Source organism: Takifugu flavidus, chromosome 2, assembly GCF_003711565.1.
Source record: "Takifugu flavidus isolate HTHZ2018 chromosome 2, ASM371156v2, whole genome shotgun sequence".
Lineage (NCBI taxonomy): Eukaryota > Metazoa > Chordata > Actinopteri > Tetraodontiformes > Tetraodontidae > Takifugu > Takifugu flavidus.
In genome coordinates, this window is record NC_079521.1 from 11,734,653 (window position 1) to 11,747,959 (window position 13,307).

General features: G+C 47.6%; 3 protein-coding genes across 8 annotated transcripts; 1 reads left to right on the forward strand and 2 right to left on the reverse strand.

The window, feature by feature from the left end:
• Positions 1-162: 162 nt before the first annotated feature.
• Positions 163-6,849, reverse strand: nr1h3 (nuclear receptor subfamily 1, group H, member 3). The gene is given in 13 exon segments (XM_057025556.1): positions 163-708; positions 760-1,710; positions 1,801-1,895; positions 1,979-2,092; positions 2,173-2,272; positions 2,347-2,526; positions 2,609-2,706; positions 2,709-2,810; positions 2,884-3,150; positions 3,518-3,727; positions 3,795-3,877; positions 4,871-5,053; positions 6,689-6,849. Coding segments are annotated over 10 exon segments (1,356 nt in total). The 5' UTR covers positions 3,838-3,877; positions 4,871-5,053; positions 6,689-6,849; the 3' UTR covers positions 163-708; positions 760-1,563.
• arl14ep (ADP-ribosylation factor-like 14 effector protein) lies at positions 6,762-9,907 on the forward strand. 4 transcript variants are annotated; one of them, XM_057025563.1, is made up of 5 exons: positions 6,762-6,897; positions 7,897-8,086; positions 8,182-8,310; positions 8,512-8,552; positions 9,331-9,907. In XM_057025563.1, exons 2-5 carry the CDS (start codon positions 7,949-7,951, stop codon positions 9,542-9,544), a joined length of 522 nt encoding a protein of 173 aa, XP_056881543.1. In that variant the 5' UTR covers positions 6,762-6,897; positions 7,897-7,948; the 3' UTR covers positions 9,545-9,907. The 4 variants fall into 4 exon arrangements, with proteins under 4 accessions (XP_056881543.1, XP_056881540.1, XP_056881542.1 ...); XM_057025560.1 differs by lacking the exon at positions 6,762-6,897 and adding an exon at positions 7,167-7,313; XM_057025562.1 differs by lacking the exon at positions 6,762-6,897 and adding an exon at positions 7,228-7,337.
• Positions 9,908-12,236: 2,329 nt separating this feature from the next.
• On the reverse strand, positions 12,237-13,274 carry LOC130517226 (gonadotropin subunit beta-1-like). 3 transcript variants are annotated; one of them, XM_057019008.1, is made up of 3 exons: positions 13,125-13,274; positions 12,603-12,764; positions 12,237-12,494 (listed from the first exon to the last, which is right to left on the reverse strand). In XM_057019008.1, exons 2-3 carry the CDS (start codon positions 12,759-12,761, stop codon positions 12,291-12,293), a joined length of 363 nt encoding a protein of 120 aa, XP_056874988.1. In that variant the 5' UTR covers positions 12,762-12,764; positions 13,125-13,274; the 3' UTR covers positions 12,237-12,290. The 3 variants fall into 3 exon arrangements, with proteins under 3 accessions (XP_056874988.1, XP_056874979.1, XP_056874996.1); XM_057018999.1 differs by having other exon boundaries at positions 12,603-12,815; positions 13,125-13,257; XM_057019016.1 differs by having other exon boundaries at positions 12,603-12,767; positions 13,125-13,221.
• Positions 13,275-13,307: the final 33 nt, after the last annotated feature.

Consider the following 13,307-nt stretch of genomic DNA (forward strand, 5'->3'; position numbering starts at 1 on the left):
GGTAATTTTATTTTCTTAAAAACAAGCGACTTTGTCCTAATCTATCCATCCACCCACAGCTAAAATCACTGTCAAATGTAGCCTTTAATGTGTCTGTTGTGGCCCAGGGAGTGAAGTGTCGTCCATCGAAGCAGGAAACGAGTTATTAACCCCCCAAACTCATCAGCACTACAGCAGAGCTTTAATTTACACTGTACATAGAAAACAAAGCATCTTCTAGAGACGCCGGTATTAAAATAGGCTTGCTTCTCTTTACAGTTTCACCCGCAAACAGGAATCAAACGAGGTCGGTGACGTCAATTACAGTATATACAGCAGACGTGCACAGTATCAACAGGACATGGACACTGACAAGCGTTAATAGTGATCTGATAAATCTGGTGGATGACCCACGCCGACGTCCCAAAACCCAGAAAGCGCCAAACCAAAACCCCCCGAAAGCAGAGCCAATTTTATTGCAGATGGGACATTTTTGCATATGCAACGTTGTCAATAATGCTACATGCTCGGGTCACCGATCCGCTCCGTCTAACGCTGACGGAAAAGGTTAGAAAAATAGAATTACAACCAAACGCGTCTGTGGATTCAAAGCTCAGAGACTCTGAAGCCTTTCTGATCTGTAATAGGACACAACAGCATCTAATCTAGATTCTTAAGACACACACACACTCTCTCTCTCTCACACACACTCTCTCTCTCACACTCTCACTCTCTCACACACACTCTCTCTCTCTCTCTCTCACACACACACACACACACCACACACACACACACGTTTGTTTTGACTGGAGGGTGAGAGGAAGAGGCGCGCTCTGCTGGCCGCCGTTTCTGTACCTCTGAGAACACACAAGAAAAATCCCCTTTTGTTTGAAGCCTCCACAACAATGAGCCAAAGGTCTTTCAGGTCCGTGTGTTTACCGACGTTTGGCTTTATTCACTGGAGCTCAAGGTCACAGAAAGGTCGGTCTGTCCTCCCTCCCGAACACTGGGGCAGTACCACAAACGTCTCGGTACCGGTGAAAAGGTGTGAGCGGTTCAGTCACGTGGCTCCTGTAAATGAGGTCTACCTTCTTGTGCGTTAGTACGTGATTGTACAATCATGTGGATTTTAATGAGTCTATTCATTATTCATGTGAAAATAAATAACACAATTTACAAAAATTAAGGAGGATCTATAAAAGGCCCTTGATGAAAAGTGATTTGAAGGAATTTGACGAGCCTCCGATCTGAAAGTCCCCTTCACGCTACTTTACCTGAGTGGCTACGACAAACAGGCAGAGGTGGTCCTTCTGTCCTTCCCTACTGTCCAAACCGGCGCCGGTTCAACCCAAATAAGACCTTTTAGCAACAGTCTGAGCAACAACGTGGGTAGAGGTCTACGCAAATGTACGTGGTGGCCCAAAAGTCCCGGGATCTACTCATCATGTCAGCATCTACAGGAAAAAAAACCCCACGTTCACTGTTCTCGTTCTGGTGGACGCTCCTCGAAGGGCGCCGAGACTCTTCTCCCAGCGTCCGTCCTCCTGCTCCGGGGCCACGTCGGGCTACGGCCTCGTAAAAAAGTCACTCGTTCACGTCCCAGATCTCAGACAGCAGCGGCGGAAGCTTCTTGTCCTGGAGGCGGAGGGCGAAAACCTGCTCCGAGTGGACGCTGCTGAGCGTGCGCAGGCTCACCAGCTTCATCAGCATGCGGGGAAACATCAGGTGATCCTGAGGAGACATTTAAAGGGGAGTTTAACACGACCTCGGTGGGGGGGGGGGTCCTGCTCCTCCATTCCGACTCCTCGAGCGGCCACTTACGTTTGGTCTCTTTATCATGATGTAAGAGCGCAGGAGGTCAACGTACGGCTGCTGGAGCCGCTCCACCAGGTCGTGATCCTGCACGTTGGGACGATCTGAGCAAACAAATGTGGTTAATCTCTAATCTCAGAGGGCAGAATCACGCTGCAAACGTCTCTGAGTAGCGACGCGACCTGACCTGCGGAGAAGATATTAATGGCAATGAGGAGGGCGTATTCGGCCTCGTCCAGATGCAGATCGTTCATCCCTTTCGAGAACTCAAAGATCGGATTGATGAATTCGAACTGAAGCCCTGAGGACGAGAGGGACGCCGCTTTAAACCCGTGGCCGCGCCAGGTGGAGCGAGGGCACGCCACGAATGCAGAAACGCACCTGCTTTGGCAAAATCCTCCTTATTATAGCTGAAGTCTTTCAGGAAGGTGATGCTGTCGATGGAGGGATTGTACCGCCGGGACGTCTCCAGCAGCATGATCTGTGGAGGACAAACGTTGCGTCAAACACACAGAGCTGAGGCCGAGGCGCCTCTGCTGCGTCAGAACCTCGAACCTCGATGGTCGAAGTCTTCAGTAGAGCGATCTGATCCTCCCGCGTGAGCTCCAAGAAACCAGGAAGCTGCTTGGCAAAATCCACGATCTCCTGCACCGACATGATGGCCAGCTCGGTGAAGTGGGCGAACCGCTGCTGACGCACTTCTCGGTTCTGCAAGTCCTGACTCTGTGGCCACGGCTGCGGGGGGGGGGACGCAGAGAGGTGAGCGCTGGCAACACTGCCGGTGCGAAGGAGGTGGCGTTGCCGCGGCGACACTCACCGTCACTTTGGGCCGGTCGAGGAAAGACCTCTTGTTGCACTGCTTCTGCATGGCCACGAGCTTCTCGATCATTTCCTGCTGCTGCGGGTCCAGCGTGCCACTTCCTGCGGGGGGGTCGGGGCGACCTCCGTGGACGCGCGGGCGGTTTCCTCCTCCTGCTTCTTCATCTTCTTCAGCCTGATTTGCTCCTCAGAGAGCACACCTACAGGTGACAAGAGGGACGCGTCTCACAAGTGCTGACCACCCCCCCCCAGAGTCTCCAGGCCGTAACTCACAGTGCTCCAGCATGCCCGCCTCCCGGCACTTGCGCAGCCGACACTGCTGGCACTTGCGGCGCATGTACATGTCCATCTCACAGTGGCCGTTGTTCTTGCACGAGTACTGCGCACTTTTAATGACGCTGCGGCGAAAGAAGCCCTTGCAGCCTTCGCAGCTCAGGACGTTGTAGTGGAAGCCGGAGGCCTTGTCGCCGCACACGCTGCACACCTCGTTGCCGAGCATCTTGGGAGCAGGCCCCTTCTTCCTCTTCACCGGCTGCCCATCTGAGCGGCAAAACAGAGGACAGACCACGACACGCTCAGGAGTCAATTCGCCCAAACCTTCCCAGGCCAGTGTTGGACTCCGGCTTTGTTCGGCGGGCGAAATTAAAGGCAAAAGTCTCGACGCACGCGTGCAAACGTGACCAATCTCACGCCGTATCGCCCCTAAAGGCTGGTAGCTTTTCCCCGCTACAATTCCAAAGACAAGTGGGCCGTCACTCCGTCACGTCTCCGTAGAAGAGCGTGTTTGACCGAAGCATGACGGCGTCGTTAAAGCCATATTAACTACAGCGTCTGAATTTCCCTATTTTAAATATGCATCCCGACGGTCCGACGGGAGCGTCTACGTCATCGGCCAGCGTCCTCTCACCTGAGCCGGCAGATGTCTCGGCCGCAGCTGGATCCAGCTTGATTTCGCTGGGCTCCACGGGCAGAGCGGGGCCGTTTTGAGCGGGGCCGGGGAAGTCATCTGGCCGGGAGAGGTCGGTCAGTGCCAGCTTCAGCGGGGCGCTCCTGCTGCTCTCCTCAACCACGCAGTCCAGCTGCAGCTCAGAGGGCCCGTCGAACACCTTACTCTCATCTGAGCGAGGAAACGCAGGCGGGTTGAGAGGGGAACGTGCAACAGCGCGAGGCCGGGCTGCTCTTACCATGACCAACATCTCGGATATCAGTCACTGATAGCGTGGACATCTTCTGCACAGCAGCTTGTCATAACGAAACCAACGTGCACCTGCGGAACAAACCGGGCGAGTTAGCTTGTCTGTGGAGATCAAGTGCAAATCAAACGCATCTTCCGCCGGTGTGGCGGCGGCGTTCCTTCGGCGTTCCGTTTTATCCGCCTCATTTAAATGAGGGAGGGCGTGGACGCATTCAAAACTGCCCTGTGGTCAGATTTCACCAGTGTGATTGTGCCTTAAATGGGACATTCCACCTTCCTGAAACGGCTCAAACATGTGACGTCTAAATTGTGAATGTAGAAGAAAAGCAACAGGCTGCGAAAGCAGAAATGAAAGTTTGTCATCGGGTATAAAATTATTCTTTCCAGGAAACTGACTCAGCACATGCGTGTGGCTATTCTTAACCCCGGGGGAGTGGCAGCATCCGAAACCTAGCGATCTTTATTGGGGGATTCCGTCCGAGATTGGGGTTTAAATCGCTCTCAAAGCGTTTTCAACTGAATTTCACTTTCTGTTCGGAATGAAAGTTCTGAACCAAATGAGTGTTTGGACACAAAAGTGTTAAAAAAAGCAGCATATTTCTCTTTTTCTGCAAATATTTACACAGAGCGAAAGAGAAAAGGCAGTTTTCTACCCTGCACAGACCGGTGTTGTTGGCCTCTTCACTTCCAAACAAGGTTCTATTTTCTTAACTAGCAACCGTGGGTGTATTTGAACGTGATTATAAAACCACTACACACTTTGGAAACCTCAGTAAAGGGAGGTGACCCTGGTCAAAGCCGGAGATAACCAGATAATAAAAGAGAAGAGGGATGTAAGGCATTTTCCAGGCGCTGCTGATAAGCTCTACGTGTCACAATAAACCCATAAAAGCCTTTTGTGGTGGCGGAACAACGCTAACACCTTCAACCATGACGTAAAACTGAAGGCGGAACTTGTTGAACAAAGAGAGCGACTGTGACAACTTAGGGGAAAACCGCGTAATGGTCCTTTAGGGGGAACAAGACGCACGCCGGCGTAAACTGGCGCTGTGGTGCTGACCTTACCTCGGGAGTCGATGTCGTGTTTATCTCCCATCCATCTCCTCCACGTGAGTCCACGACCTTTCTGCTGATGGGGGGAGGAGGGGGCTGAAGCCCCTGGGGTGTACTGGGCAGAAGTTGACTCGGACCCTCGATATCAATGCCTCAAAGTCTTGAAGGGAGCGAGTAGAAGAGACGAGTCGCGCTCTGCAATGCCCAATGGGAGGACAGAGGAAAACAGGGAGGGAGGGAGGAAGAACAGAGGAGGTTACTAGAAGTCATCTGCGGGCGCTCCGATCCCTACATGTGGTTCTCCGGTCTTTTGGTTTCTTTCACACCTGAGGAAGCCTCCATCTTTCTCTAGTTTTTACAGCTGTGTTGTTTTTATCTTGCTCAAGTCGGGACTTTACTAACTCTTGTCAAGTCTGACAAAATCAACCAAAAGTGACAAAATCAATATGGCATTCCAACGCGTGAAGCACTGAACGTCGGGAATACGCTCCACCCAGAGGCAGAGATCCCAGCGGATCACCGGTGACGTTTCAAAAACAGTCTCAATTTGGCTGGTGACAAACGTGGGACCAACGTTCCCACCGACAGTCGCCAGTGTTCACTGGGAGGATTCACACACTTGGGCTGTAAAACCTGCCAATTCTCTTTGTGAGCTCATGTCATCCCCACCCGACCTCCACAGTCAAGTCCAATGTCCCCTTTGTCTTATCAGTCCGCCACCTTTGTCCATGTGCGCGTTTTTCACTGACTCCTGAATATTAAATGAAAGCGACAAGACAAAAAAAATATGAATAAAGCAGAGAACAAACACCAATTACGACCCATAGAAAGAACTCCATCGAGATATTTCACAGGATAATGCCCCTGTGGGACCGAACGTGCAGGTGCAGCCTGGGAGAAAGCTCTCTGTCCATGTCTTAAAGCTCTTGAGCAAACATCTGTACAGAACCAGTCAGCAAGTCTGAGTGGGAACTGTTGCTTTCTCAGGGAACCAGCGGATGCAACGCCCTGGGCAGCAGGAGAACTGGCCCCAGACTCAGCAGCAACGGGGGCCAAAGCAAGTCACATGCACACGCATCCATCTGAAAGGTTCCCAGCAACGCACCGATGGAAGAAGAAGTGCGATCAGTGACTTGCAGACCCACCCAGATGTTTTCACTTCTCAGAACAACTGGCTGCTGGGGGGGGGTGTTTCCGAGTTCATCGACCTGACAACACCGAGCAGGACTGAATTCAACAACAGGTGGATCAGCGAGCTCTTTAGAGAAACCAGATGCATTTCTAGAGACTGGTAATATTTAGAAAGTGTCAAAGTTAGCTGCTTAGTGCGATTAGCCTCGGTGCTAACTTGGTTCAGTTATCTCCCAACACTTTAGTTTGTGCTGTTAGTGGTGCGTCACAAGCACATTAGGGCAACCCATTAAAGTCGCAACTTTGAGAAATTCAACCTGTTTCGTGCCGACATTGATTGTGTCGCGCTTGATATTTATCGCCACTTCGCTAACATTAGCCAAGTTATTCCATCTTCACTCCCTTACTGTCAGAATGCAAACAAGTGTAATGTCAGTCAGCTACATACGACTCGTCAAATTTAACTAACGTGACAGATAGTGGTTTTAACACCTTGATCTTGAAGCAAATAGAAGACACTGTGGGGTAGCGGTAGGTGAGATTAGCTTCAAAGACAATCCAACCAAAGGCCAGTGTCGTTAATGCTAGCTTAACACCCCCGCACGCGAAACCAACTCCCTTTAAACTAGTTCAACTTAGCTCTCTCGGCTAACTTCACGCTACGGACACGCCAAAACTTAAACATCTGATTTGATTCACCTGCCGGAGACTTGTGAGGCTTTCGACTTCTCCCTAAACGGGGTAAAATCCCCTGTCAGCGAAGTGGCTGCTGCTGTCAGCAGCTGTGACAACGGAAGCTAGCGATGTTAGCTCTGTGTAGCCAGTGTAGGTTACATCATGTGACCAGTGGCCCCGGGAAGCTCGTGCTGCGGCTGGAACGCGAGATTTCGTCATGGTGAGGGTGAGAGGTAAAGAGTCAAACACTCCCCAACAAACACGCACAAAAAAACTGAAACGGCCCAAATCGAGACTGGGACATTATTTAGCACAATAGTTAAGATCTCAAGAGACAATTTTGCGAGCACTCTATATTAATAACAATTCGGGTAATACCTGAATTTAAAGCAACACAAAGTACGTCCATACATTTAAAATAATGGTTCAAATGTGATGCTACTTGCCAACACTGGAAAAAAGAAACCACTTTGCGATATTTGTGACAATTGTCCTTAGAAATAGATTACATTATGGTGGCTTTTTGGAAGTTCCACAAGAGGGCAGACTCGACCAAGGTAAAACAGGAAACGTAAACAGAACCAATCTTCACCATAGAAGAAGAAGCGGAGGGAGAAGGCGAAGAAGAAGAAGAAGCACATCATTGACTGTTGGTTGGATTTTCACATTTAAGGCAAAAAAAGGCACAATGCCTGTTATTTGTGCATCAGTCGATTGTAGCAACAGATTTGTAAAGGGGTCAGAAATAAGGTTTTATAGGTGAGTTTTTGCCGACAGGTCCAGTTTGGGCTGCAGCCAGTATTCCAACATCTTTACATTATGCTTTACATACATGCTTTACCTTTGACTTAGCTTTTATGAGCTAACCTACTGTAGCTGCAACCTTTTGGTTTCTAATATAATCAGTAATCTAAGAGCCAAATAAAACATTTTTTTCTCGAGGCAATAGCTTTTATTTGACCCATTTGTGCGCATTTAAATGTATTATGTTTATGTAAATATGTAAATGTATGTTTTGAATTGTATGTAACTATAGATCAAATGCATGTCCAGATTACAGCTGTCCAAACGCATCTATTTATTTAGTAGATATGCTTCTCAAGGTACATGAAGTAGCAGTTCATTGTGCTCAAAAGAAGGTTTCCATGTCTCTGAAGCGGCACAAGATTGGACACAACTTTGACATTAATGATATATTATCTGTGTCGTGATTGTCTTCTTGTGTTTTTCAGGTTCCCACTCAGTAAACCTCAGCTTGCGGCCAAATGGGTGCAGAGCCTGGGCATGAAAAACTTTGTTCCAACTGCCAACACCTGTCTCTGCTCAGAACACTTCCGGCCCGAATGCTTCAGGGATTACAACGGCAAACAGTTTCTGAGAGAGGATGCTGTACCCACTATACCATCACACGAAACAACAAAGGTGGGCTTTCCGACTGTATACACACAAACGTTTTCTGCAGCTCAGTAATCCCATCATCCTGTCATCTAAATAATGATTCAATGACTGTTGCACAGATTGCACTGCGGAAAAGGGTGGTGGTGCCGAAAGAGACAAACCTGGTGAATAAAACTGTAACGCAAGGAGAACAAGACCGATCCAAAGAGGCTGGAGTTGTGCGCCGAGACAAAAGAATCACCATAAGGGTCAGTTTTCTGTTTCTGACACTAGCATTGTGAGTTTTACTTTTAACTTCAGATGCCTCCCTGCAGCCATTTCACCTGGATAATGTGGAATGAAGCTGATTCCCCTTTACCTCGACGGCCCCTAATTGTATTCAATGACCTTTATGTCACTGAAGATCAATCATTAGGCTCCACTAAAACTTGTTATGTGCTCTGTCACAGGGTGGGCGAGGAGGGCGTGGAGGAAAACAGTTTTCAGACAGGTGAGGTGGTGTTTTCTGACTCTCATACAGTACTAACCTTTTTTTAATGTCTGTGACTCATGGAGCATCATAGAAAGCATTTGTCCCTTTTATTCCTGTCAGCTGTCACAGTAGACTTCAATAACCCCACAAGGTGCAGAAGCAACGTGCAAAAAGTGCAATAATAACAATAAAAATGGGAAGAAAATCTGGTTATTTTAAAAATGTACATACATTTTATATTTATTTTATACACTTCTTATATTTTTAAACAATCAGTGACCATATTGGTAGTTGAGGTTGAGACCAATATCATGAAGGAGGTTTATATAAAGCCCAACCTGCAAAGACTCTAAATCCAAAGTGTTTTCTGTCAGTGGGTATTTTCCCCTTGAGGCTTTCTGTGAGTGAGTGACGTTAATTAAACTTGAATGCAGATTTGATCACAGTAAAAGCAAACCAAACTGTTCCCCTTGAGTTATCTTTTATCGTATTAATCTTCGTTTCCAGATGGCTGGAAGCATTGTGGATTGATTGCAAATGGAAATTTATACACGAGAGCTGGTATTCTTCTGTGATCATTTTATCCTCTCAGATACAAACAAATCTCAAGCAGCCCCACTCTAATCACAGCCTTTAATCTGAGGGATATCAGCTTTAAAAGCAGCCAATGTCATGGCTGTCAAAGAAAGAGGGAAGTAAAAGATCCAAGAAAGATGAAACCAGGATGCAGCCAAAAGAGTCCTGGCAGAGGTGGAGTGTTTTAATCGAGGGATGTGTCTCGAATCTCCCCGTGCAGACAGATCCGGGTGTACGACAACAAAGGCAGGCTGCTCTCCAACAGCAAGGACCTGTGCGACTGTCTGGATGGGGACTGCATGGGCTGCTTCTACCCCTGCCCCGAGTGCGGCTCACGCAAGTGCGGCGTGGAGTGCCGCTGCGACAGGAAGTGGCTTTACGAGCAGGTGGAGGTGGAGGGTGGCGAGATCATCAGGAACAAGTATGCTGTTTAGTTGTGGACTGCTGGAGGGGTTTGGATGGGGTTCCTCTGGGAAAGGGTTGTGTTTGGCTGAGAGACACTATTGGACCAATTTGAAAATTCTCTTGAAAATGATGTGGGATTAGTTTATCTGGCTGTTGAAAATCTTGCTGTTGGTTTAAAAATAAGCTGTTTTTTTTATATTGTATATATATCATATGCAGTTGAGACTGTTCTGTCCAGAGGGAAGTTGATGCTGTCTTTTGTTTATAAAGATGAGACTAGTTTCTTACATCCATGGATAGGTCAACACTTTCAGACTAAGTGTAAATGAGACCTCATGGAGAATAATGTAAAGAGTGTTTGTTTCGTTGGAATAAAAATTATTTTATCTAAAGTTTGAGATGGTTTTTTTTTCACAAATATTCTGTCAATGTGAAGGAGCCTCTGGAGGCATTAGGTATCTACAAAAGGACTTTTAACTGGATTTTCAATTAAGGAAATGTTTCCCAGCACTGACTTCAGTGGCAATTTAAGAATAAAACAAGTTTAAAGTTGTGGATTAATGTCACTGGTCAGAGCAACTCTTGGCAGGAGAAGAAATCCCAAAGAATCGCAGCACACTCTTTGCTAAAAGTCATTAATTTCCTTTGTGGTTTGAGTGATATTAAAGATGCTTTTAGAGTTTAGTTAATGGGCCTGCATGAGTCATCACAATAATCCTCAGATTAATGGCCTTTTAAATGCAAGATGGCCCAGTAATCCTGCAGACTGGACACTGGAGGACTCCGATTCTCCCCTCAGCTCGTCCACTAACTGCAGCAGCAACGCTGCCGTGACAGAACATGAGCGTTGGCCATGAGCTCACCTGTAGGTCAAAGGTCAGGCAGTCTGGAGTTGTTTAGCCCCTCATAAATATTGTCTCATTGTTTGTTTTGGTTTGTTTTTTTTACCATCCATGCATATTCTCCCCATATAAATGAATCCTATTAACATTTATGGAGTCCAGACTGGTCATTAATCAAAGGAGTTTTCAGGGAAACTTTTCCCAGTGCTACAGTTTGCAGGAGATGTTCTAAAACAAATGGTGCCGCACCGTTTTCATTTGTCCTCTTATGGAGTTATTAGGAAACCAGATTATTCTGACCAGATCCCGAAGGCTAATAAACTAATGCAGCCGGCTGTTTGCTTCAAGCACCTCTGTGCTGTGAGGAACGGGGTCTCTCACTGGGCCAGTGGCATTACCGCACCATTTTAGTCTTTGTTAATGGGCTACATCATTTCATTTGCTAACACAAATCAGCCCAGTTGCTGTGGGAATGCTTAAATTACTGGTTTCCATGGAGGGCTGCAGCGGCTTTCTCACACATTTCTGTTTGGTCACATCACTTAAACTGCCAAAGTGGGTGACACAACAGATCGTACACCCCAACAAAACCATCCACAGCTCAGTAAAATCTCGGCGATGGAAATGTTTAGTTTAGTTCCACCACTCAGGAGCTTAAAAACCTCAAATCAAGGAAGAATTCTTCACCATCTCCTAATATTCGCTTCCTCATGAATATGAGTCCAGCGCAGCCCTGAAGGCAGCAGCTGGATGAGAAACCTGCTGCCGTTGAAGGACAGCAGTGGCCCCAACAGATGGAGTCCTGTCAGCCGTCAAAAAGGCTGAAAAACCATCTAGCCCAGGACAGGGAGGTTGAAAACGGCCGGTGACGAGGAGTGTGAGGCCGTGGGTGTCCACTCCAGGGCTGCGGTTAAACAGTTTCAATAAATACAGAGGTCAAATTACGTGCACAGTGTTTTGAACGATTTGAAGCCAGTGGAGAGAAATGTCTGGAGGCACCAGCTTTCTGACTGTAATGCATCAATTCTGACATATTGTATCGAAAATGTCAAACATGTTACAGTTTATGTTGCACCACAAAGGCCTGAAACCCGTTCACGATTTAAAGGTTAAATGAAGGTCCAAAAGAATCGGAGGGTTTTTTTACCCTATTTTGTTGAGTGAGGCAAATCTAACAAATATGTTGGTGTTTTGCTTGTGACCTGTTAGCTTTACAATGTTAGCAACGACGAGACGCTGATGTTTAGCTGCCATATCCCTCATGTTTACATCATCTCCCTGATCTCCTCCACCTCCGTCCGGCACATTTGTCACTCGTTATCTACTCCTTTTTCCTTCCAGGATGCTAATACAAACTTCTCTGTGAAGCCCCTTATACACCCTATAAACCTCATCAAGTTATAACACACAAATACTACGATTAAGCATCACTTTGCAATGTTAAATGTGAAGATGAACTACTTAATGGCTTTAGAATATCTCAGGTTCTTTAAACATAATCTCTAAAAACCGGAAAGCCAGGTGAGACCTCAGGTGAGATGACCTCCTGCCGACATTGTGCCAGAGTGGAAGTTTTTGCCGACTGAATGATTTTTGAATATAGAGGAGGCATCAGCTGGGCAGAGCGCCTCTATCAGCAGGTCCTGCCTCGGACAACACTTTTATTTTCATTTCCATCTGACAGAAAAGAGTCCGACCCTGCTGGTTTTCCTTCGCTGCATTAGAACTTGATCTCAATGTTGTGTTTCAGTCACCTCTTTGATTTTGGCCTCGACCAATCGTCCCTATGCCGCCCAAAACCGTTAGAAATAAGAGGCCTCTGGCTCCCAGGAGTTAAAAAAAAGACAGCCTTTGTAAATGAGAGACAAAAACCCACAAACCGATTGAGATCTCTTTAATGTAGTTGCAGAGCCGACACATAAATGCCGGCATTTCAAAAGGGCAGGCAGCCGGGCACGTCCCCATTGAAGCGACTGCAGTACGTGTTTCCTGAGTTGCACGCGGCGCACCTGCAGTTGGTGGCCACTGGGTAGCTGACCCCCACTGGACAGCCCTCAATGTGTTTCACCTCATAGGTCCAGTCGCCGTTACAGACCGTCTGCTCCGCCCAGTCATGATAGTCGATGTAGACAGGATCCTGTCAGCCACACCAAGAAACACAGACGGAAAAGGGTGAACGCGTGATGGACCATTTGCAGGACATCAATGTTAGCTGTGGAACGTCGGGGTGGGGATGGTCTGTTACCACGTGGTAGCACTGTCCTGCACAGATGGTGGTGTAGATGAGCTCGGTGAGGCCACAGCTCTCCACCGGGATGCTGATGTTCGTCGGGCGGCAGTCGAAGCTGCAGCCGTGCCCCACCCTCACCAGTGCCAGCACTGCTGCCATGACAACCAGCTGCATTCTCTGCTGGGTGCAGCACAGACGCCCACCACAAGAGGGGATGAGGCTCAGACACTTCAGACCGTGTAAAAAGAAGTCAGGATTGGTTAAACGGAGGCATTTTCTCTGAGATAACTCATCAATTATAGATTTATATGGGTTCTTTGGTTGAGGTGTGCTGATACACAATACCAAACACCATCAAGACTAGCGTGAACCACTGTCAAAATGGTTGGTAACGGCTCCACTACTGTCCTCTGTCCATTATAGTAAAATCATACAGCCAAAATCTCTACCTCTGTCCTTTCTGAAGAATCTGAGCAGGCAAAAAAATAAAATTCTGAGACATTTCCTCTGCAACAGTAAAGAGAACTTGTACCGTACCTGGAGAGCAACGAACCTGGGTTCTTCAGTCAGTCTGCGAATATTTACTGTCAACCTGAGGCTGGCTGATGCGCCACTTATATACAGCTGCCTGTCAATCCCGTTAAGCTCCTCAACCTCAGCCACGGTGCTGTTTTTCCCACTTATTTGGACCTGATATCGAATCCTCGCTCGTGGCCTTTG